Source organism: Bos indicus, chromosome 8, assembly GCF_029378745.1.
Source record: "Bos indicus isolate NIAB-ARS_2022 breed Sahiwal x Tharparkar chromosome 8, NIAB-ARS_B.indTharparkar_mat_pri_1.0, whole genome shotgun sequence".
NCBI classification, from domain to species: Eukaryota; Metazoa; Chordata; class Mammalia; order Artiodactyla; family Bovidae; genus Bos; species Bos indicus.
The window spans coordinates 45,277,994-45,302,523 of record NC_091767.1 but is presented as its reverse complement, the minus strand read 5'-3'; the positions used below and the strand labels follow the sequence as shown (position 1 = coordinate 45,302,523).

The following is a 24,530-nucleotide window of genomic DNA, read 5'->3' as shown; positions in this document are numbered from 1 at the left end:
TGACGACACCCTCCCCTACTAAAACACTCATACCCAAAGTGGTTCTACATTGGCGGCACCACCCAGGTACATGGAGTGAATGAAATATTCCACGAACACACTAAAAATACCCAGGAACACACTAAAAAACAGGCTTCAGAGAATCCTGCAGACAAGTATCTGTGGAACACAAATGAGTTCACAGTTTAAACACAAACACAAAACAGGTCATCATTAGTGAGAGTTAAGAGAAATAAACTGCAGAATCAAAGGCTGTGCATTTTGGAAAAAATCAATCACAGACCAAAAGAAAAGTATATGTTTCATGTGTTTTTCATAAGAAATTAAAAAGGGGGAATTCAAAGCGTAATCAAAGAATAGTATCAAAAATGATCAGGCAAATCTAAAATTAAAAAAAAAAAAAAAAAAAAACGATAATAAAATTAAGTTTAAAAATGGATTGAACCACATAGCATAGAAAGTTGAAGATAATAATGAATTGGAAGAAAGATGTGAATAAATTACCTGGTGCAGCATAAATCATTAAAAAAGTGAAGCAGGTGAAAGAAATTGAAAGTGAGATAGTCTTACAATGTGTCTATTTAGATTTCCAGAAGTTAAGAAAATGAGACAGATGCAATACTCCAAAACAAGACGACCTGATGATTCCTCAGGTTCAAGACTGATACATCACAAACAGGGTAAATTAAAAAAACAAATTAAAAAAATCACTTTGAAAAACATGGTAATCTTACTACAGAAAAAGATATAAGACTTGAGAGCAGCTAGGCAGAAAAGAGAAGGCAATGGCACCCTACTCCAGTACTCTTGCCTGGAAAATCCCATGGACGGAGGAGCCTGGTGGGCTGCAGTCCATGGGGTGGCTAGGAGTCGGACACAACTGAGTGACTTCACTTTCACTTTTCACTTTCATGCGTTGGAGAAGGAAATGGCAACCCACTCCAGTGTTCTTGCCTGGAGAATCCCAGGGACAGAGGAGCCTAGTGGGCTGCCGTCTATGCCGTCTATGGGGTCGCACAGAGTCAAACACGACTGAAGTGACTTAGCAGCAGGCAGAAAAGAGTACAAAAGAGCGATTAGAATAACATTTGACTTTGAAACAGCAATAATGAAAGCCTGAACTTAGTAGAACTATATCTTTAAAATAGTATCTGTTGATTTGGGGGACGGACATTTTTTAAAAAACAAAATTAAGACAGACTATTACCACAGACAAGCAGTAAAAGAACTTCCAAAGGACAAATTTAAGAAAGGAAAATAATCCCAGAAAGAAGAATAAAAGACAAGAAGGGATGTACATCTGGATGTATATTGGCTATAAGCAACTGTAACAAATGTGAAATTTCTGAGAGTTAACTAAGACAGAACTAAAATTCTGTGAGCTTCCCAAGTGGCTCAGTGGTAAAGAATCCACCTGCCGAAGTAGGAGATGCAGGAGATGTGGGTTCGATCCATGGGTCAGAAGATCCCCTGGAGGAGGGCATAGCAACCCACTCCAGTATTCTCACCTAGAAAATTCCATGGACAGAGAAGCATGGCTGGCTACAGTCCATGGGGTCTCAAAAGGTAGGAAACAACTGAGCACACGCACACACACACACACACCCAGGCAACACAGTATATAAATCTAGAAGACTGTAACATGATTTAATTATTCTAAATATTGCATTCAAGAGCAGAATTAAACTGTTGATTAATTTTGAACTTCATTGAGTAAAATCCACATATTAAATTTTCTGGTATAACCACCATAAGAATAATTAGAATATATAACTTCCAGAATAGCAAAGGGAAAAATAAAATGAAAAGTCAATCCAAAAGAAGGCAGAAGAGACAAAATGGGAAATTTAGTAAAAGGCGGGCAAATATTAGTACAAAACATAAACTATGATTGTAGAAATGAATGTAGAGTTATCACAACAAAGACAGATGGTCAAAATGGATTAAAAACAAGAAGATCTAGTTACATGTTTTTTTAACAGACAATATCTAAAACATAAGGACTTAAAGAAATTTAATTATATGAATAAAAAGCTTTACTGTTCTTATTTACAAATAATTTAAGAAAAACTCTCTAGCTATTTTACATTAAAATTTTTTTAAACTCAAATTTGCCAATTCCCGCACTGCTACTAATAAGACTGAGAGAAGAGAATCAAAACATGTGCAGATACTGTCATCCTGTTTCACCCAGTTAAACTCTTAGGCTTGGTGGCGGGGGGTGGGGGAGATGCCACTTGGCAGATAATTTCTTTCTTTTGGTAGAATGGGGTTAGAAAAAGGCAATTTTGTTTGTAAAGATGAGCAAGACTACTTTTGAGTGGCTGCCACTGATTACTCAAATCGAGAGGAGTTTATAATCCTTTAGTTCCCTCCTCCCTCTATGTACTCACTGTGGGGACATTTCCCTGGTTAATACCATCTGGTTCCAAGAGATCAGAATTCTCAGAAAGAGATTTAAAAATAGAACTTAGATTGTCTCTAGGGTTAGAAAGAACTCAAAAAATGGTGCCTGGAAAAGGTGAGAATTAGTTTCTGTGCTACCAGCACACCTGGGACTGAGTGCTTTTGGGGTGGGGTGCATTAGTGTCCAAAAAGGGGTGATGCTTAGGCTAAATGAAGGCATGGCAACACAATGAAATATGTAAGCGTTCGAAAGAGGTGACTGTCTCAAATATGTAAATCTCTCCCACTGTTTAAGTTTATTCACCATGATCACTGTTATTCAATTAAAAAAAAAGAAAATGGATTTTTCAAGTGACTTTTTTCTATCTCACTCACTTTTGTCTCATATCTTCTAGAACAGTGTCTGGCACACAGAGTAGGCACTCAAAAATGTTTTCTTTTCCATAAACTAATGGATATATTATACATTCATCACCCAATTAATATGATGAAGGCACCGATTTCTATTACATACAAGTTTTCCTTTAAAGTAAATTTCTACTCCATTCAGTGGCTCTCTGCTTTTTCCATATCACGCTTGAGGTGGTTAGCTGGAAACTCAGGTGCCTATGGTCTGGTGTTCCAGAGAGAAATAGTTTATGGCCATTTCTCTCTGGATTTTTGTTTTCTATAACAGCATTTTCCAATTTGTGCCAGTATAACACAACTTTCCTATTATTTTTTTTTAAAGTGTTTTTTCTTAAAGGGAAATAATAAGCAGAAATCCAGCTGATCAGAACCGATCGTCCCTTTCCATTTTCACAGAACACTTCCTAACATCTCGACACCTGTTTTCAATGTGGCTTCAATACAACCAATCCACCATTACCTGGAAGTAATCTTACTAACACGTATGTTTTCCAAGTTTCTTCTCTGCACTTTACTTTAAAGCTGACAGAGTCCAACAGTGAATTACTCTGAAAGTTGTGGTAAAATAAATACAGTTGCCAACTCCTCTTTGAACATAGCTATACTCTCATGCATTAAGAAAAAACATCATTCAGTATCCTACCCCAAAAATGTGTTTAAAAGTCATCAGGAAAGATGACAATGACCCCGAGGACTGGACAATGCTATGGGGTGGGTGGAGAGTATAATTCCCAAAAGGACAGTGATCTTTAGGTTAAATAAATCAATTCACAGTGAAACACACAGGCACTGAAATAATCATTTAACTTCTGTCCATTTCTAAAGTTTTTTTCATCATGATGACCATATTTTCAATTAGAAAGAGAATTAGTTTTATGTTTTTAGGCCAGCCTGTTCTTGGGAAGCAGTGGGGATATAAATTGGAATAAATCTTCCAGAAGGCAAATGCCTAATTTATTTCAAAATGTAAAATCTACATGCCACTTAATCAATCAGTTCCAGTTCTAGTAATTTATTCTACAGAAATACTTGTACAAGTGCACAAAGATATACATATAAATTTATATACATATACAGCTGTTTATAGTTTTTAATAATCAATTAAGTGCTCAACAATAAGAGACTGGTTTTATATACATATATATATATACACACACACACACACTTAAATGTCAATTAAAGGAAAAAGAATCAAGGTACAAAACATCATTGTTTGTTCTTGTTTCTTATTTCCCTGACTTATTTATTTTTGTAAGCATACAGGGAAAGGACTGGAATTTCTCCAGAAGTTGTGAGGGTTTAGAGAATATTTTTATGAGCACATTGCTTTTAGAATATATGTCAAAAATAAAAACAGAAAACTCTCTATTAACAGTTTAAAATTTTTTATCAGTTAGCAAAATAAATATATTACTTCAAAACATTCTCCAAGTATGAACCTGGCTTTTGTAATTCGCTATTCTTTCTTAACAAGATTAAACTGCCTTTAAGTAATCCTGTGCTGCCTGCAGGAGTAATTTAAATTTGATTTGTCAGAGAAAGGATTAATCCCTTACCACTACTGTGCCAATCACAGGAATGAATCAAATTTTTAAATCAATCAGACCTTGCCAAACGCCAAAGACTTTATCAACTTGTTATGAAACCACTCAGATTATAAGCAACCTTTTCTTACCTAGAGTTAATGGGCTGTGACACAAACCATTATTAACTACTTAAATTTTAAGAGACTATATTAAATGATAAATTTCAAATTTTAATTTTAAAGGTGAAGAAATTAGAGTGAAAATAAATTTTAATAGCTCTCTTGAGCATTAAAAATAAACCATGTTGCATGGAGACCCGGGTTCGATTCCTGGGTTGGGAAGATCCCCTGGAGAAGGAAATGGCAATCCACTCTAGCACTCTTTTGCCTGGAAAATCCCATGGACGGAGGAGCCTGATAAGCTATAGTCCATGGGGTCGCAAAGAGTCGGACACAACTGAGCTACTTCACTTCACTTCACTTCATGTTGCATACAACCCATAAAGCTGTGACTTTTTACAAAGGTCTCACAGAAAACCCTTCATTCTTTCATTCGTTCACTTATTCACTCACTCAAAAATACTTATTGAGCATCCATTATGTGCCAAGCATGTGGGTTTGTGGTGCCTGGACTACAGGTGAATAAAACAGCCAAAGTCCACATAGAGCTTACCAACCACGGGTGTGCCCAAAACAGCAAATCACTGAGTGTCTTCTCTGCCTCATCTGGATAACTATCTTTCCAGAAACACACAGCACCCTACACAATCACAGAAAATCAGCTCCCGATACATCCCCAGGGACAGCCTGCAGGCATGCGTCGGCTTAGTTGACAGCTGAGACCATGCCTTTCAAACTGGGCCAACGGGCCCCACCTAACCTGTGCCCAGCTGTGCAGAGATCCGAGAACTGCCATCAATATTTAGACACTGCAAATGAACACGGGCAGGGCGCTGCTTAGCCTTCGGAGAGCTTCACATGCAAGGCCATAGTTAAAGTACACACATATCAGGCAGGGTAAAGGGAGTCATATTCACGATGCAATGATTTCTCTCCTGGTCAGAGGCCCAAGAGAAATGTGCCAGTATGTGCGCACGCACAGATCCACAGAGTATTCACAGCAGGAATGTTTCAAGAGCCCAAACTGAGACAACCTGAATGATCTATAAAGGGCAGAACAGACAAATAAATTGTGATATATTATTAAAATGCAATGCTGTACTGCAATGAAAACTAGAGCCACACATCCACAACACAGAAGCATCTCAAACATCCTACAAGGATTTATATAGAGAGCTATCATTTTACATAATTCAAAGAGCAAACACGATTTTGTGGAAATGTGAATATATGGGACACCACTGCACTGTACACTTTTGTTTAGAGGTGTTTGCGTGTGTGTGTGACCCAGGATGAGGTAGATAAGTGAGGCAGGACCTGGGGTCCACCCTAGTGAGGGTCCATGGGTATCGTGACGGGCTCACGAGTGTATTTTATGATTACACTTTATGATTTAGATACATAATTCTCTTATATACCAAACACTTTGAGAGTTAAAAAACAGGGAGGAAGAAAGGGTGGGCTCATGAGTGAACACCAAAGCGTACCCAATGATTCCTAGCCCAAGGACTTCATACCAATATTCGTTAATGCAGTACAGATGGCAAAGCCAAAGAGCAAAAGTGCGATCATTCAGACTGCCAGAGGGCAAGGAGGGGATGGGAGCAGTAATTTGAGAGGTGCCTGAAGGCAGGCAAGGTGCAGAAGCAGGCTGGCTCCGGAGGAGCAGAAGGCTGCAGAAGAAGCCAAGTCTCCTTTTCAACCCAAGAGACAACATTCCAGCAGCAGGAGGATCTCCAGTGCTCTTCCCTACATCACTTTCACTTTTTCTGTATGTAAGGTGAATAACCACCCCTACGAAATTGTAATGACTCATTCCTAGACAACGCAGAAAGATAAAAGGGGGCCATTTTTTAAAAACTGTAAATAAAAAGCTTTGTGTTGGCAGAAACGTATATACATGAAGAATGAGAACGGGACAAATAGTTATTTGATTTGTCTCTAAAAATACTCTCTAGTTGTTAAAGTTTCTTTCCTTTGAAAAATCTTGGCCAAATAGGTAAATCCCATATTTTACATAAAGAATATCAAAATGTGATAAAAAACAACTAGGAGGCAGTCACTAAAAGTCTTCACTGCCTTGACTCTCCCGACAGGAAATTTCTAAGCTTCTTATCTACAAACTGTTGGTTTTCAGTGATGGAAAGTCAGAGCCAGAGATGAATCAATATCTGCCCATAAGGGACATGTTTGATAAAAATCCCGTCATAGAAGTAAACGCTTATACATGCTACAGTGCATTCCATGTTCAATCTATTGGGGGAAAAAAAGAACAAGGGAAAAAACTTTTTTCTATCATTTAGAAACCAAGATAAAAAGAATACTAAAAAATAATAGTAAGAAGAAAAATATAGATTTCTGCTAGATAGGGAAGCAGAAAGCTTTTTACCCAAAATAAGAAATTACAATTACCCAAATATAAACAAACATCTTTCCCCAGAAAGCAACACCGTGCTCGCAGATTCCCAACACAGGGAAAACAGCAGCCTTTGATTCATAAATCCCATTAAGAGGCTATCAGTTTCACATAAGTCTGCCTAATATAAGACAAGTATTTTTTAAACCCACCAATGACTACAATCTGCATCTCACAGTTCGTTCCTGAGGGCTGCCCAAAGCACAAATAAATCAGAGGAGAAAGGAATCACTGTGAGAAGGCTCCCCCTCCCAATTTCCCACAAAGAAAGGTTGGGGAAGAAAAGGGGGAAAGGAGAGCTTGCGGAGGGACTCACATGGCCTTTCAATCTCCCCAACTTTTTAACAGCCTGGACCCACATCCTCTGGAGGAACTGTGCGGTCTTCATGGCCTCTGGAGGGTGACTAGCCAGGGCACTGCCTACATCCCAGGCTGCTCGCCCATTGCCACCACTCCACGTGGTTACGTAAGGCGGATACAATAGTGGCCCACATTCCCAGCAAATCCTGTTGTCATCTCACACAGTGACACATCCATACAGCGGGACACCAAACACTCTGAAAAGCACTACTTATGAGGAAAAAGAGAGCATTCTGGATTTGCACCACTCTGCTGGCTTTCTTTCCCTCCCTCTCTCCCATGCCAGAGAACTAGAGAATTAAGAGTAAATATTCCTTTTAGACATGTAAAATGATTCAGTATCTGAGTAGAAATTTTTAAGTTAAGTAGGACATTCTAGAGCAATATTGTGGAAAGGAACACTTAGAGAAGTATTTATTTACATAGATGCTCCCCCTCGCTGCCCAACCCGCCCCACACATACACGAAAAGCATAAGCTGGCTGAACAGCAACCGGTAATGTTTCAGGTGCCTAGGATTGCTGTTATCACCTAGAAAATTAAAAGGCTTGAAGATACGAAGCTGCTCATCCTTGGAGATAACTACGTCTACACTCCGGCAGTGGGTACAGTCAGGGCCATAGCGGGGGCAGAGTGCTCACTCAGCAGAGCCTCCTCCTCTCTCGCCCCTTTCTGTAAACTTCACAGATAAAAGAATAACAAAGAGCCCTGCTCTCCATTTCTCTGCCTTCACCACTTGCAGAGGGTGGGGGTGGAAAAGCACATTTTGGGTTTTTGAACATCTAAGAAAGCCTGTATGGGATGCTGGGGGTTTGGGAGCTAGGTTGGGATTTTGGAAGCATGGTCTTGCGGAGTGGTGGTCCTTGTCACCGTATATTGTATGTTACACCAATGGGCCAGACTGAGCTGGCTGCAAGGAGGAGCGTGCCCTCTACATTGTTTGAGGTTGTGTGCTCCATCGTGTCTGACACTTTGTGACCCCGTGGACTGTAACCCTAACCCTAACCCTATGTAGCCCACCAGCCGTCTCTGTCCATGGGATTTTCCAGGCAAGAATACTGGATAAGGAGCAACTTGACGCACAGGCAAGGACAATCTGGGGGCCATCTCTGTCCTGTCACCGAGCTGTGGGGCCTGGGATAACATAACTAAATGAGGAAAATATACCTACACCTCAGAGGGCCAGTGTCAGCCTGGAACGCAGCAACCTCTCCCTACAAAGCGCAAAGCGCACATGCTGAATGGGCTCTCTAAAGTGTTCAGGGCCTTCCCTTGGACTCCGTAAGAGTAGGTGCTTCAGAAGTGCTGGGCCAGCAAAACGGGATCAGAAATGAATGAAAGTTTGTTTCAAATCTTACACTGAGAGGGCACGGAAGACAAAGGAACCCTACTGAAGTGGGACCTTGGGAGCTGAGCAGATGCCCAGGACTCGACCCCGGGTGTGCAGGGTGTGCAGGCGCCCCACACCAGCAAGGCTCAGCCCAGGCCCCAGGCACAGAGGAGCATGGATGGAGGGCACAAAGCAGCTTGCTCCTTTCCTGTGACCATCCTCAGGAAAACACTCCTGCTGCCCTGATGAGGAAATAAATACTTCTTTCCCTTAAATGTATGAACATTACCTAGAAGTCACTGGCATTCTACAAGTTAACAATTCCAGATTTTTCTTCAATGATTTCCAGAACTTACAGTTTCTGCCATCACTCACTCTTTTTTTTAATTATGCAGGAAACATAAGAGATGTGGGTTCAATCCCTGGGTTGGGAAGATCCCCACTCCAGTATTCTTGCCTGGAGAATCCCATGGACAGAGGAACCTGGAGGGCTACAGTCCATAGGGTCACAAAGAGTCAGAGATGACTGCAGCAAAACAACATGGACACAACTTAGCAAAACAACAACAACAAAAACACTGCGTAACATAAATTGTACCATCTTAACCACTTCTAAGTATTCAATTCAGTAGTGTTAGGTCTGTTGATATTGTTACGCAGCCAATCTCCAATACTTTCTCATCTTGCAAAACTGAAACTCTAGACCCTTTCAACAACAACTCATTCCTCCTCCTCTCAGCCCCTCACAATCACTATTCTTTCTGTTTCCATGAACGTAACTATTTTGAATATCTCATGCAAGTGGAATCATATAGTATTTGGCTTTTTTGGTTCTGGGTTATTTCATTTAGCATAATGTCCTTAAGGTTAATCCTTGCTACATGTGCCAGATTGTCCTTCCTTTTTAAGGCTAATATTCCATTGTATGTGGTATGCCATATTTTATTTATTCATCCATCAATGGACACTTGGGTTACTATTACCTCTTGAATTGTGAATACTGCCGCTATGAACATGGGTATGTAAATATACTAATTTTTTAAAATCTATTTTTAATTGAAGGATAATTGCTTTACAATATTGTGTTGGTTTCTGCCATACCTCAGCATGAATCAGCCTTAGGCATACATATGTCCCCTCCCTCTTGTACCTCCCTCCCACCTCCCACCCCATTCTACCCCTCTAGGTTGTCACAGAGCACCAGTTTGAACTCCCTGAGTATTACAGCCATTTTCCATTGGCTATCTATTTTACATATAGTAGTGTATATACTTTCATATTAATTCTTTACTCACTCATTCAACAAACGTTTACCAAGCGCAACATGCCAGATCCTGATGTTCAAATGAGGATCAAACCATATATAGCACTGTCTTCAGGAAGTTTGACAGGAGCTAGCACCTGATCTCATTGGATGACTGGGGAATAGGAGCTATTTCCCATAAACAAGGCCACTGAGATGAGGTCTGACGAATGAATACAACTGGGGGTGGGGGTCAGTTGTGCAGGGTTTACAAAGTGGTTCAGTGGTAAAGAATCTGCCTGCCAATGCAGGAGTTGTGGGTTGGATCCACGGGTCGGGAAGATTTCCTCTAGAGAAGGAAATAGCAACCCACTCTGGTATTCTTGCCTGGGAAATCCCAGGGACAAATCCTGGCGGGCTACAGTCCATGGGGTCGCAAAGAGTCAAACACAACTGAACACATGTGCGCTGGATTGTGCAGGACCCAAAGAGCAGCAGAGGGCACAGACCCTGAAAAAGAAAGGCAGAGGGCCACTGGTGAAAAGGCCATCAGAACCACTGCAGCCTGTTCTGACGAGCAGATGTTCTATCAGTGGCATCTAAAGGACATTTGGCGGTGGACAGCTGCCTCCATGAGAAGACCAAGAGTTTAGGGATTTACCTCTCCCAAGATCCATAGTCACATATTTGAAAAACATCTACTGAGCAATTAGCACCCACCCTGTGGATAAAAGAAAAATCATCCTACATCATTACCCTCAGGCAGTGACAGTACAGGGGGGAACCAGGACATGTAAACAGTAATCCCAATGCAGTCCAACTACAACAGTAGATGGATAGACAAGGCTCATAAACTCAACAAATACTCAGGAAGCTAGGACATCTCAGACACTGCTGGGGGTACACGAATCAGTTCTCCCCACACAGGAAGGATTTTAACAGAGAAAACAGACAACAGACAAGTAAACATATAATCTCTAGTAGCAGTAACTGCCATGGGATGTGACACTGGAAAGAAGGAATCCTAAGAAAACCTGGACCTCTCTCCAAGTAGAGGGAGCAGTAGACGCAAAGGCCACGAGGTGAAAAACAAGCTTATAATCATGAAAAAAAAGGCCACATGGGGCTGGAGCAGGGTGATCTCCGAGGGAAGGGCAGGTGTATACAATGCGGAACTGATGGCGTGGGTGCATGTCATGAAACGGCGATGAGAGGTCCAGGGTGGACAGCTGTATACCCCAGAGCTGTAAGATGACTGACCTGTGGGTGGGTGGATATCCGGGGAGGGGGCCACAGGCAGAGCAGGAGGGATAACCTGTAAGGTGTGTCCAAGACAATGTGGAGAGGCACTCGGTGTAGCTGGGAAGTAAGCACTGGATGCTACACTCCCAGCATGGAACAGAGGTGTTAAATAACTTAATCTACAGCTTGGGAGTCTTAAAACACACACCCACCCCAGAAATAGGAGACAAGATGAGTGTGAGAACTGGAACAGAAGGAAGCTATCAACACCAGCAGGTACCTTGCTCACAGCGCTCTGTGGAGTTTTTCACAGATGCCCACAACCTATAGAAACTCTTTTTTCCCAGAAAAGTTTGAAAATGAGCTTCACTCTTGCTCTTTTTAAATTATAAACCAAGATTTTGGCTTCCAGGCACTTGCCTGTGTCTCTTCAAAGCTAAACCCTTCCAGTAGCAGTAACCAAGTCAGCAGTGAGTTAAACAAACCCTTATGTAATTCTTTTTTTTTTTTTTAAGTCTCTCATAGTTGATTCCATAAGCATTTCACGTTCTTGATGATAACAAGATCATCACCAGCTCTTTACCCTCCCTTCACAACTCACTAAGGTGCACGCTGACGGGGAACAGTGACAAATAGTGTACTCAGTGTGCTCACAGCACACAACTCACAACGGACACAGCTGAGTGTGACCAGGGTGAGCAAAAAAACCTACACACAGCAGTTTAAAGAGGGATTCTCGATAGCTCAACAGTTCCCAGGACTAGATTCCAGACCTACTGCTGATGGGTACCGGAGTTATGAGGGTTTTGCTGCTGTTGTTATTTTAACCCGTCACGTTTTGTTTACCTAAGGTAAAGTTTCAGCGCATATTTAAGTAAATAATAAAGAACAGAGAGAGGACAACAATTCGCCTAGAGGTGCATTTCAAAAGCCGTTGTGCTGAAATGCAAAAAGCAATGAACCCAGGCTCCAAGACGACACTTCCAGCCAAGACTCTGCCCCTCCCAACCGACCCAGGACCTTGGGCACCCACTCAATTCCACTGCCAGTTGGTAAAAACAAGGATCTCCTCATCTGTTTGACAGGGCGAATTGAAGCAAACTCCCACAAAAACACAGTAAATACCAGGCCAGTAAACTTTCAAGGAGGAGGTGGGATGGTCATAAATGCCTCTGATAAACATGGCCACAAAACATAGTGGGAACAGCCCTCTACAGCCCTGCACATGCCAGGGTCCAAGCTCAGCTCCCACACACCTGACAAGCTCCACGAGCTGGAGCAGCTCCCTTGCTGCACATGCCAGGGTCCAAGCTCAGCTCCCACACACCTGACAAGCTCCATGAGCTGGAGCAGCTCCTTTGCTGAGGCTCAGTTGCTTCATCTACAAAATGGGCTCAAAATCCCTACCCTTTATAATTGTTGTGAGGACTGAACGGAGAAATGCTTATAAAGAGCTTCACCCAGTGCTCATCACACAATTAACACTCTCCATTAAGGTCACCACCATAATTCTGCAGCAGCAATATAAGGTGACCACTCCCGTTTAAGAACCTGTTCTTTTCCCCAGAAGACCACAGTATGATTAACTAAGAACACATCATGGAACCCAAGGGAAATGAAAATATATGTCCACACAAACACCTGTACACAGATGTTCACAGTGGCATTATTTATCGTAGCAAAAATGTGGAAACCACCCAAATGTCCATCAACTATAAGTGTGTAAACAAAATGCAGTATATGAATACAACGGATTATTATTCAGGCTAATAAGGAAAGACATAAAAATACATGCTATAAGGATAAACCTTAAAAACATTATTAGCAAAAGAAGCCAGATGCATTATATTTTGCAGAATCACAAAATATTATGATTCCATTTATGTAAACTGTCCAGAAGAGGCAAATCCACAGAGATCACATGTAGATTAGTGGTTGCCTAGGAACAGGGGAATATCGGTAAAAGTGGGGAGTAACTTGCTAAATGGGTATGGAGTTTCCTTTACGAGGTGATAAAAATGCTCTCAAACTGATATGGTGTTGGTTACACAACTCCGTAAATATACCAAAACCCGCTGAATTGCACTTTTTTATTTTGATATGTGAACTGTATCTCAATAAAGCTTCTTCTTTTTTTTAAGACTTAAAAAAATGCACCATGGATTCTGCAATCCAAAAGTGAGGATCCTTTTTTTTATTTTTTGGCTGTACCACACGGTTTGTAGGATCTTGGTTCCCAACCAGGGATTAAATCTCGGGCCCTCACTCATGAGCGCACCGAGTCCTAACCACTGGACCCCCAGGGAATTCCCAGAAAGTGGGGATGCTAATCCTTGTTCTACCACTTCCATTACTTAACTTCTCCATGCTTCAGTTTCCCCCACCTGCAAAGCAAGGGCAGTTACAAGACCTACTCTGCTAGGGTTGTTGTGAGAATGTAATCAGATTACTTATATCCAGAATTCAGGGTGATGCCCCCCCAACAGCAAATGCTCTGTCATTTTCAACTATCATCATTATCATAATTATTGGACTCATTTTACAGAAAAGACTGAAGTCAGACAAAGTAACTTGTCTGAGGTCATACAAGTTCAAGGTAGCAGAAGACAGATTCTACCCCACGTCAGCATGGCTAGCACGCCTGTATCCTTTCCACTGTACAGCCTCTGTGACTTTCAGAACCTACCCATGAGTGACGAGTGATCTCAGGCATGCAAACAAACAACCCACCCCAAAAACATGGCTGGTGGTGCTTGGACACCAGACCGGCAATGGATCCCATCACTCTGACAACTCAGAACATCTTAACAAGCATGAGAGTCACTTTCAAGCAGTTGGCCTGGGTTCAGTCAACCTGGCTCAGTAACTCATCCACAGTGACTTGCTGAGAAGAGGGTGCACGAAGGGCACTGGGCTGGACTTTATTTTATTTCTGGTTCTTCCAATAACCAGTTATGTATAGGTTCCCTAATGACTGTGCCCTTGCAAACACATGCTTAAATGAGGGGCCTGATATATATCATCATTAACTGAATGTTACAATGTGCCAGACACTGTGCTGAATGCTTTATGGCTGTTGCCCAGTAATCCTTCCAAAAACTCTACACAATTTCTCCCTTTTTTAACATATGAAAACAGAAGTCCTGATGATCCACAAAACAAGGAATTGAAAAGCTGAACTTCATTAAAATAAAAAACTTCTGCTCTGTGAAAGGCAATGTCAAGAGAAGAAGAAGACAAACCACCGAGTGGGAGAAAATATTTGCAAAAATTACATCTGATAAAGGACTGTTCTCCAAAATATACAAAGAACTCCTAAAATTCAACAATAAGAAAACTACTGGACTAAAAAAAATGGGCCAAAGACCTCAACAGAGAGAAGATATATATGCAATAAGTTCTGTTCAGTTCAATCGCTCAGTCGTGTTCGACTCTTTGCAACCCCATGGACTGTAGCATGCCAGGCCTCCCTGTCCATCACTAACTCCCCAAGCTTACTCAAATTCATGTCCACTCGGTCAGTGATGCCATCCAACCATCTCATCCTCTGTCGTCCCCTACTCCTCCTGCCTTCAGTCTTTCCCAGCATCAAGGTCTTTTCCAATGAGTCAGTTCTTCGCATCAGGTGGCCAAAGTATTGGAGTTTCAGCTTCAGCATCAGTCCTTCCAAAGAATACTCAGGACTGATTTCCTTTAGGATGGACTGGTTGGATCTCCTTGCTGTCCAGGGGACTGTCAAGAGTCTTCTCGAACACTACAGTTCAAAAACGTCAATCCTTCAGTGCTCAGCTTTCTTTATAGTCAAACTCTCACATCCATACATGACTACTGGAAAAACCATAGCTTTGACTAGACAGATCTTTGCTTTGACTAGACAGACCTTTGCTGGCAAAGTAATGTCTCTGCTTTTTAATATGCTATGTTGGTCATAACTTTTCTTCCAAGGAGCAAATGTCTTTTAATTTCATGGCTGCAATCACCATCTGCAGTGACTTTGGAGCCCAGCAAAATAAAGTCTGTCACTGTTTCCATTGTTTCCCCATCTGTTTGCCATGAAGTGATGGGACCAGATGCCATGATCCTAGTTTTCTGAATGTTGAGTCTGAAGCCAACTTTTTCACTCTCCTCTTTCACTTTCATCAAGAGGCTCTTTAGTTCTTCTTCACTTTCAGTCATAAGGGTGGTGTCATCTGCATATCTGAGGTTATTGATATATATGGTAAATAAACATATGAAAAGATGCTCTATAACTTAAGTCATCAGGGAAATGCAATATATATATACACACACACACACACACACACACACGTACACATACATAGGAAATAGCAACCCATTCTGGTATCCTACTCCAGTATTCCTACTCCAGGGTATATTCCCAACCCAGGAACTGAACCTGCATCTCCTGCACTGGCAGGTGGATTCTTTACCAGTGTGCCACCTGGAAAGCCACATATACACATATATATGTATATGTATATATACATCTCCTGAGGTATTAATTAACTTGCACATAACCCCACAGCTAGCAGGTGAATGGTCGCTATCTGAATCCAGATCTGTATGAGTCCAATTTTAATAAGATATGAGGCAAAAAATAACAATACCATCAGCAGATAATTACACTTAATACCTCTATGGTCATAGTTCTGGATACTAAGCTATAAATTATAATTACAATTTAACAGGCCATTCTTATTTGTAATCACAAAGAAGCCATTAATAAGCCAAAAAAGGAAGAGCTAATTTGGCAACACAGTCACAGTCCTGTCTACTCTATGATTTTAAATCTGACTAAGCCTGTATAACCTTAAAACACAGCCTCACTTTAAAAAAATAAACACACATACAAACCACCACCCATGCTGGTACCAAGATAAAGAAAATTATAAACTGCTCTGTCAAAAGGTAGGCTAGGAAACCAATTAGAGTGCTCAGCTAAATCCTGCCGGCAGGATTGGCCCTGTACTCAATACCCAAGGTCAACTGTCACTCCCTGTCTCAAGGCACCATCAGAGGGCAGCTCACACAGGGTGCTTCCACCATGTATCAGTGTGCCTGGCTAATCCCCAGCAAGTTAGGAAACCTACAGAGACCTGCACCTCAAAGACAGGCCTTTCCTATGAGAATCAGGGAATGAGCACAGGAACTTAAAGAACCTCCCATTTCGATACTGTATTGCCAACACCTGGAAGCAGAATCTCAAACCCTACCTTGGACCTATTGATAAGAATATGCATTTTAACAAGAGCCCCCATGTGATCAGTATGCACATTAAAGACGCACACTCAAGTGTTCCCAAGAGAACTTTGTGTCATGCTAGCAGAGCTGTCATGAAAACCATTAGCTACTTGCATCTACTGAGCACCCAAAATGAAATTAAGGAACCAAATGTTTAACTTAAATTTGTAAATAGTCATGCTTACCAAATAATTAGCCATATCCCTAGTAACCAATTTTTTGCTACTATAACAAATACTATAGTTAACATTCTTGTTATGTAGCCCCTCCCCCATAATTTGTGGTATTTCTGAATTAAAGAACATGCTCATTTCTAAGTCTTTTCATGTGTAATAACTTAAATTCTAGCAATTTACAGCACTATTAAGATGAGTCAAATGCTATTTTGAGGACAAAACACTGCTTATTTACAGAAGCAGTGCTTGTTTTCATACTTTGAAGATTTTTCTGGTATTCTTTTGGTAAACTTTTCTGCAAAAACGAAGAAGAGATCGTGGAGAAAAAATATTCTGAACTCTTTCTGTAGGCACATCAGTAAAACTTTGCAAATGACCCTTCAAAAACACTAATTCAACCAGCTCTCAGTAAGAGACACAATAATTTTCTATTAAGCCATTATCTATGGATGAGATTTAAAACTTTACAATTTATGGCTTCAACTGCCTAAGTACTTCTTATACATTTTTATTTTTAAAATTGAAGTAAAGTTGACTTACGATGTTGTGTTAATTACTGCTGTACAGCAAAGTGGTTCAGTTATACATATGTATTTTTTAAAACATTCCTTTTCATTATGATTTATCATAGGATATTGAACATAGTTCTCTAAGTAGAACCTTGTTGTTTATCTATTCTATATATATAAGCTTATATCTGCTAACCGCAACCTCGCATCAATCCCTCCATTAACCCCCTCCCCCTTGGCAACCACCAGTCTGTTCTTTATGTCTATGTTTCTGTTTCATAGATAGGTTCATTTGTGGCATATTTTAGATTCCACATATAAGTGACATCATACGGTACTCGTCTTTCTCTTTCTTCAGTTTAGTTCAGTAGCTCAGTCGGGTCCGACTCTTTGCAACCCCATGGACTGCTGCACACCAGGCCTCCCTGTCCATCACTAACTCCCCAAGCTTACTCAAACTCATGTCCATGGATTAAGTCGGTGATGCCATCCAACCATCCCATCCTCTATCATCCCCTTCTCCTCCTGCCTTCAATCTTTCCCAGAATCAGGGTCTTTTCCAATGAGTCAGTTCTTCACATCAGGCGCCCAAACTATTGGCGTTTCAGCTTCAACATCAGTCCTTCCAATGAATATTCAAGACTGATTTCCTTTAGAATGGACTGGTTGGGTCTCCTTGCAGTCTAAGGGACTCTAAAGAGTCTTCTCCAACACCACAGTTGAAAAAAAATCAATTCTTCAGCGCTCAGCTTTCTTTATAGTCCAAGTCTCACATCCATACATGACTACTGGAAAAACCATAGCTTTGACTAGATGGACCTTTGTTGGCAAAGTAATGTCTCTGCTTTTTAATATGCTATCTATGTTGGTCATAACTTTTCTTCCAAGGAGGAAATGTTTTTTTAATTTCATGGCCACAGTCACCATCTGCAGTGACTCTGGAGTCCAACAAAATAAAGTCTGTCACTGTTTCCATTGTTTCCCTATCTATTTGCCATGAAGTGATGGGACCGGATGCCATGATCTTACTTTTCTGAATGTTGAGTCTGAAGCCAACTTTTTCACTCTCCTCTTTCACTTTCATTAAGAGACTCTAGTTCTTCTTTGCTTTCTGCCATAAGAGTGGTGTCATCTGCATATCTGAGGTTATTGATATTTCTCCTGACAATCTTGATTCCAGCTTGTGCCCAACATTTCTCATGATGTATTCTGCATATAAGTTAAATAAGCAGGGTGACAATATATAGCCTTGACGTACTCCTTTCCTGATTTGGAACCAGTCTGTTGTTCCATGTCCAGTTCTAACTGTTGCTTTCTGACCTGCATACAGATTTCTCAAGAGGCAAGTATGGTGGCCTGGTATTCCCATCTCTTTCGTTTTCCACAGTCTGTTGTGATCCACACAGTCAGAGGCTTTGGTGTAGTCAATAAAGCAGAAGTAGATGTTTTCCTGCAACTTTCTTGCCTTTTTGATGATCCAATGGATGTTGGCAATTTGATCTCTGCTTCCTCTGCCATTTCTAAATCCAGCTTGAACATTTTGAGCATTACTTTGCTAGTGTGTGAGATGAATGCAATTGTGTGGTAGTTTGAACATTCTTTGGCATTGCCTTTCTTTGGGCCTTTCTCTTTCTGACTTTACTTAATCTTTAATTGCATCCATGTTGCTGCAAATGGCATTATTTTGTTCTTTTTATGGCTGAGTAGTATTCTATTGTGTGTATGTACCAAATCTTCTTCATCCATTCATGGATATTTAGGTTGTTTCCATGTCTTGACTGTTGTGAATAGCGCTGCTATGAACACAGGAGTACATGTATCTTTTTTTTTTTTTTACATGTATCTTTTTGAACTAGAGTTTTGTCTGGATATATGCCCAGGAGTAGAATTGCTAGATCATATGGTAGTTATATTTTTGTTTTTTTAAGGAACCTCCATACTCTTCTCCATGGTGGCTGTATCACTTCACATTCCCACCAACGGTATAAGAGGATTCCCTTTTCTCCATATCCTCTCTACCATTTGTTATCTGTAGACTTTTTAATGATGGCCATTCTGACTGGTGTGAGGTGGCACCTCATTGTAGTTTTGACTTCCATTTCTCTAATAATTAGCAATGTTGAGCATCTTTTCATGTGCCTCTTGGCCATCTGTATGTCTTCTTTGGAGAAATGTATATTTAGGTCTTCTGCCCATTTTTCGATTGGTTTGTTCTCTTGTTGAATTGTATACTTGTACATTTTAGATATAAACTTGACAATGGAATGTATACTTGCACGGTACATTCATCACGATGAGTGTGCACCATCTCAGAGAATCAATGGAGGAAAACAAAGATCCATCCGATTGTTGAAGAAAACACTCCATTAACGGGAGGGGACAGCAAAGACCAGAGACAGGAAGGGGAAAGGTGAGGTTTCCTGCATCCAGCTCCCAAACCAATGAAAGGTGGGAGCTCAAGCCAAACTATTAAAAATAATCAAAGTACACATCAGCAAGCCTTAATAATGATTTTGACTTAATAATAAAACAGAAGAGATGAAACTGAAGCAAGTTTTATCAAAACAGTTAGCCTTCTTTTTCTCATGACAAAACTGAGAGAAAAAGTTCAGATGTTTAGAACAGCCTTATTGCTAAACTTAGAAGGAGACAACCTTCTTTGATCTAGTATCTTTCATGGCATTATTATATAAATTGAGTTAAATGGACAGTCCATAAGAATATGTACAATACCCCCCCCACATTCTATTTTCCTTTACTGGTGACATGGGAAATTTCAGACATAGGTCAGTATTATTTTTTAAATTCTGAATTAAACAATGTTGAGCTCCTCTCAAAAAACTTGTCTATGCCTAGTAACATAAATTATTGGCAGAAACTGTATGCAATCTTTAAGCATAAGAAGGCACCCAACATTTGCTACCCTATCATGGAATTTGTTTATCAGGAAATCGGCAAGGCTACCGCATAGTAACAGACGTAACCCACTAGGTGGCGCAATGATGCAGACATGAAAAAGGAGAGATGGAAAAAAATTAGACTTTTACACGTTTAGTTGTCATACATATACTATTAAAAAAAAAAAAACACTGGAATCTATTGTATAACACATGGAACTCGGCTCAGTGTTATGTGCCAGCCCGGTTGGGAGTGGGGTTTGGGGGAGAATGGATGCATGTATATGTGTGGCTGAGTATCTCCTCACTGTTCACCTGAAACAATCATCACACTGTTAATCAGCTACACCCTAATACAAAATAAAAAGTTTAAAGTCTGGGGAAAAAACAAAACAGTAGACGGACTCCAGGGGGCATGGGTTCGATCCCAGGTCAGGGAACTAAGAACCTGCATGCCACTTGGGGCAGCCAAAAACAAAACCAAACCACTAGAGCATGTTACAGTCAGCTGACACCTTACGAGGTTTTTGACCCTGTTCTGGTTGTGGGGTAGTCAGAGCAAGTTAAACCATGTGGAAGGTAGAAGACAGCACTTTCTCACTGTTAATCACTGGACCGAATTGCTGAAATATAATTTCTAGGAATAAGAGTTATTGGAATTGAAGTTTCACACAGAAGGTGGAATCCATTTGTTGATTCACCCAATAAATGTTTATTAAACACCTTTTCCATGCCAGGCTTTGTACTGAGCACTAGAGATTAAACAGTGAGAAAAATAAACAAAATCCTGCCTTCATGGAGCTTACAGGCTGACGGGGGCTCAGCTGTAAATCAAGGAGTCTGTCAGCAACTATAGAACTAAAACTGTGACACACGCCATGAAGGGAAAGTACGGAAAGGTCTAGAACAGGAGGAGCTGGCCTCTCCAGGGAGATCAGGGAAGTCTTTCCTTTTTAGTGACCCCGTGGAAATAGGGACTTCAATCCACTGAGAGAGGACACAGCAAGAAACCATCACAGCTGGGACATAGAGGGGGAGGTCGATGGGGGAACCTGGCTCTCAGTAAGCATCCTAGTCTCGTGCATGAAAAAAGTAACTAAAAGTCTGAGGTGGGTCAAGGGCACGAGTGGATTTGTATTTTTATATATTTGAGACCAGACTCCTCATTTTCCTGAGAAGCAGGAAAGAAGTCTAAGCTGAGGTTGACAGCCACAGAGGGTTACTGAATACAAGAGGTGGGAAGGTCGAAGAAAGAGAGGGCTGCCCTGAATTCCGGGGTTTCAGTCTGGGGCAGTAGTGGCCTTCTCAGAGCAGTAAGGCTGAGGGCTTACCCTAGGGTTTAAGCCCCAGTCAAGATCCCCCTTCTACTGTGAGGAAAGTTTAAATCAAACCACCATTTCTAAGCCAAATTCCAAAGTCACCTTTGCAAGTACATAACTTAGGAGTGGGCAAAAAACTGCTATCAGGGCCTGCAACAGGAATGTTTACCGGGCATTCTGAGAAACCATGGGAACAAAATGCACTATCAGGAGTGCTTCACTGGGGAGTTCCCTGGCGGTCCAGTGGTTAGGACTCAGTGCTTTCACTGCTGGGAGCCCAGGGTTCAATTCCTGGTGGGGGACTAAGATCTCAAAGCCACCACGCGATAAGGCCAAAATAAATAGATAAGGAAATTTAGGTAAGGACTTCTACGACATTTGCCAAGAAGACTCAGGCTTCTGCTTCCCTGGAGGCTGGGGGCCAGACAACACTCTGGAGCTCTCTCCAGCTGTTCCAGTTTGTCAACAGATGAGCCCCTGGTTTGTCACTAACCAGCTGTAAAACCTCTAAGCTCGCTGCACAGCTCAGGTAATAGAACCCACCTTACAGGGTTCTTAGAAGATCAACTGAGAATTTTACATGGAAGTTTATACAAACTGTAAAGTGTCACACAAACGAGGGGATACTTCCTCTATTAACTAAGTCTCACTCTAAAAAAGGCGATATGGTATACATTTAATAAAAGATTTTTCTTTAAGACCTCATTTAGTCATTCAGCATTTAAGTATCTACAGTGACTCAGGCTTTGAAAACAAAGGCCTATCAACATAGAACAACAGTCCCCACCCTCAGAGGATGCCTTTTTTTTTTAGGATGTAGAAAGGCTTGGAACAGTCTGGAGAACAATGGCGGTGAATGCGTACTGAACTGGGGTGTCAGTCACTGATCTGGCAGCCCCAAGTTTTTCCAAACCCAAAGAACAACATTAATTCCTCTTCTGTGCAACATTTCTTCACAACTTTGACCATGGTGATGGTTTATTGTATCTTTGAAGTCCCTTCCATCCCCCAGAAAAGAATGAATTGTTTAGAAATGAAACAGCCAACCACTTAGAAATACAACAAACAGTATTGGTCCCAAAGCTGGAAATCCAGAGCATAAATAACAACATCCAAAACTCAGGCAGAAACGTTTTATCATTGAAGGACATTTCAGTGTTACAGCCTTTCCACATCTTACAATGCGCTTTGACGTGTACTTTCTCCACATTTTCTTCTACTTAAGTTACTTCTTAATGTGGAGGAAGTCTACAGGCATAACTTCTCAACTGGCTCACCATCTAGTCACTGTTTGGGGATACTTTTGTTTTCTTGTTTCTTTTTAATTAATAAGGTGTTAGTTCTTAGTGAATAGGGGCTTCCCAGGAGGTGCAGTGGTAAAGAATCCACTTGCCAATGCAGGAGACACAAGGGACGTGGGTTTGATCCCTGGGTCAGGAAGATCCCCTGGGGTAGGAAATGGCAACCCACTCCAGTCTTCTTGCCTAGAAAATTCCATGGAGAGAGGAGACTGGTGGGCTATCCTTCATGGGGCCACAAAGAGTCCAACACAGCTGAGCACACATACACACATGCAAGGTCTTAGTGGATACATAATTGCAAAGTTAGGTCAATTCAAAGTGAACTACCCTTGGTTTTGGTAGCAATGGAACTTCTGGTTATATTTTACCTAAACAAAAATCTGAACTTGTTAACAATTTCCAATCACATACCACATGGGAAGTTGGCCTGAGATCAAAATCTTGCTTCAGATAATCCAAGTGGATAATTAACTACAGGTGGGAGCATTATCAACACACTTATTGGGCAAGACACTGTGAGGAAACGTGCTGAACACACAGAATTGAAAACTTTGGTTCTGCTCTCAAGCTGGGCTGCTGCCTGTGTACCCCCACAAAAAGACAATGAGCATGCGGCACCTTCAGACCACGACCAGTGCCACTGGAGAAGAGATTTTTTAAAGAGAACATGCGAACACTAGAAGTTTCCATCACCCACCACAGAATCTGGTCAGAATTATATATCCAGCTTTTGTCATGGCTGAGCTTCGAACCAAGAACCAACATTTCAAACAATGTCAGCCTTATTAGACTGTCTATGGAAGCTCATGGAACTTCTCAATTCTGGGTCCTCAGGGAAGAATGCCATGTGGTGAGGCTGTGAGGATGACAAAAATGCCCCTAACAGGACTCCAGGGGGAACAGGAGAGAAACAAAGTTTGCATTTGGAGCCTGTCTAGCTCTTTCTACCCCTTGTGCTGTTGCTCTGGTTTTCAACGTCCTCTTACCCCAAAAGCCTCCAAAGGCGAACCCCCCAGCACTCCATCGCCAAATGTTCTGGCTACAAAATTCCTTCTCTATCTTTAACCCAATCTCTCAGTTTTATATATCAATGCTTTCAGTCTCAGCTAGATATCACAAAAAGATGACCTACCTGCCACTGAACTGTGCTTGCCTGGTGACCTACACCTCTTAGCGTTATTTAAAAGATGTACTTTGATCCTGATGAAACTAATAATGGAATTCTGATCCTTAACAGGCAAGTTCCCAAACACAGCATATCAAAGATGAACATTCTTTCAAATTCTATAACTCATATGCTTTGTAGCCACCAACAAGTTTTTCTTGACATTAACAACAACTGTTGTTTTCTGTGGGATGGGATTACACAGTTATTTCTAACTGGAGGCTGTGGACTTGAAGAAAGCGGACACTCTCACCTGAGAGTCTTAATATTTCTATAACAAAACTATGATTTTCACTAGTAGCCTAAAATCGACTTCCCCATAAAACTGTCTTGCTCACCTTATCGTCTTTGGGGCTTCCTACAGTAATGGACACATATGGGTCATTGAAGAATGATAACAACTCTTAAAAACATTGCTATTTCATTGTGACTCCCTGGAGGAAAACTTTCTGTATACTTTCAGTGATAATTTGAAAAAAATCCTACAAATCAACAGAGAGGCCATTAGCTTCTCCCTCTTATTTCTCTGCTCAGCTGATTCTGGAAAGCAGAGCTGGGAGCTGAAAGCACCTGTAAGTCTCAAATTAAATGGACCTTGACTCAAATTCCCTCCCTGTCACACAAGCTATGCGACACTGGACATGTTTGTTACTTAACATTTCTGAGCCTCATTATCCTCACCTATAAAATTGAGTTTTAACACCCACCCCCAGTTGGTTGGGAGGATTCTCTGAGGTCTGTACCAAGGTCTGCTGCTGCTGCTAAGTCGCTTCTGTCGTGTCCAACTCTGTGCGACCCCATAGACGGCAGCCCACCAGGCTCCCCCGTCCCTGGGATTCTCCAGGCAAGAACACTGGAGTGGGTTGCCATTTC

The 24,530-nt window shown here is 41.2% G+C and overlaps 1 protein-coding gene across 8 annotated transcripts in view; it reads right to left on the bottom strand.

Moving 5' to 3' along the window:
• TJP2 (tight junction protein 2) overlaps positions 1-24,530 on the bottom strand; it is a 128,283-nt gene that overhangs the window by 40,245 nt on the left and 63,508 nt on the right. For 2 of the 8 annotated variants that reach the window (XM_070794235.1, XM_070794236.1), the window contains exon 1: positions 7,192-7,319. The exons of 5 other annotated variants lie outside the window; for them this stretch is intronic. In XM_070794235.1, the coding sequence (XP_070650336.1) occupies positions 7,192-7,263 (72 nt within the window). In that variant the 5' untranslated portion in view covers positions 7,264-7,319. Of the gene's footprint in view, positions 1-7,191; positions 7,320-24,530 lie in introns of those variants that run through there. One more of the 8 variants, XM_070794234.1, reaches the window with a different exon arrangement.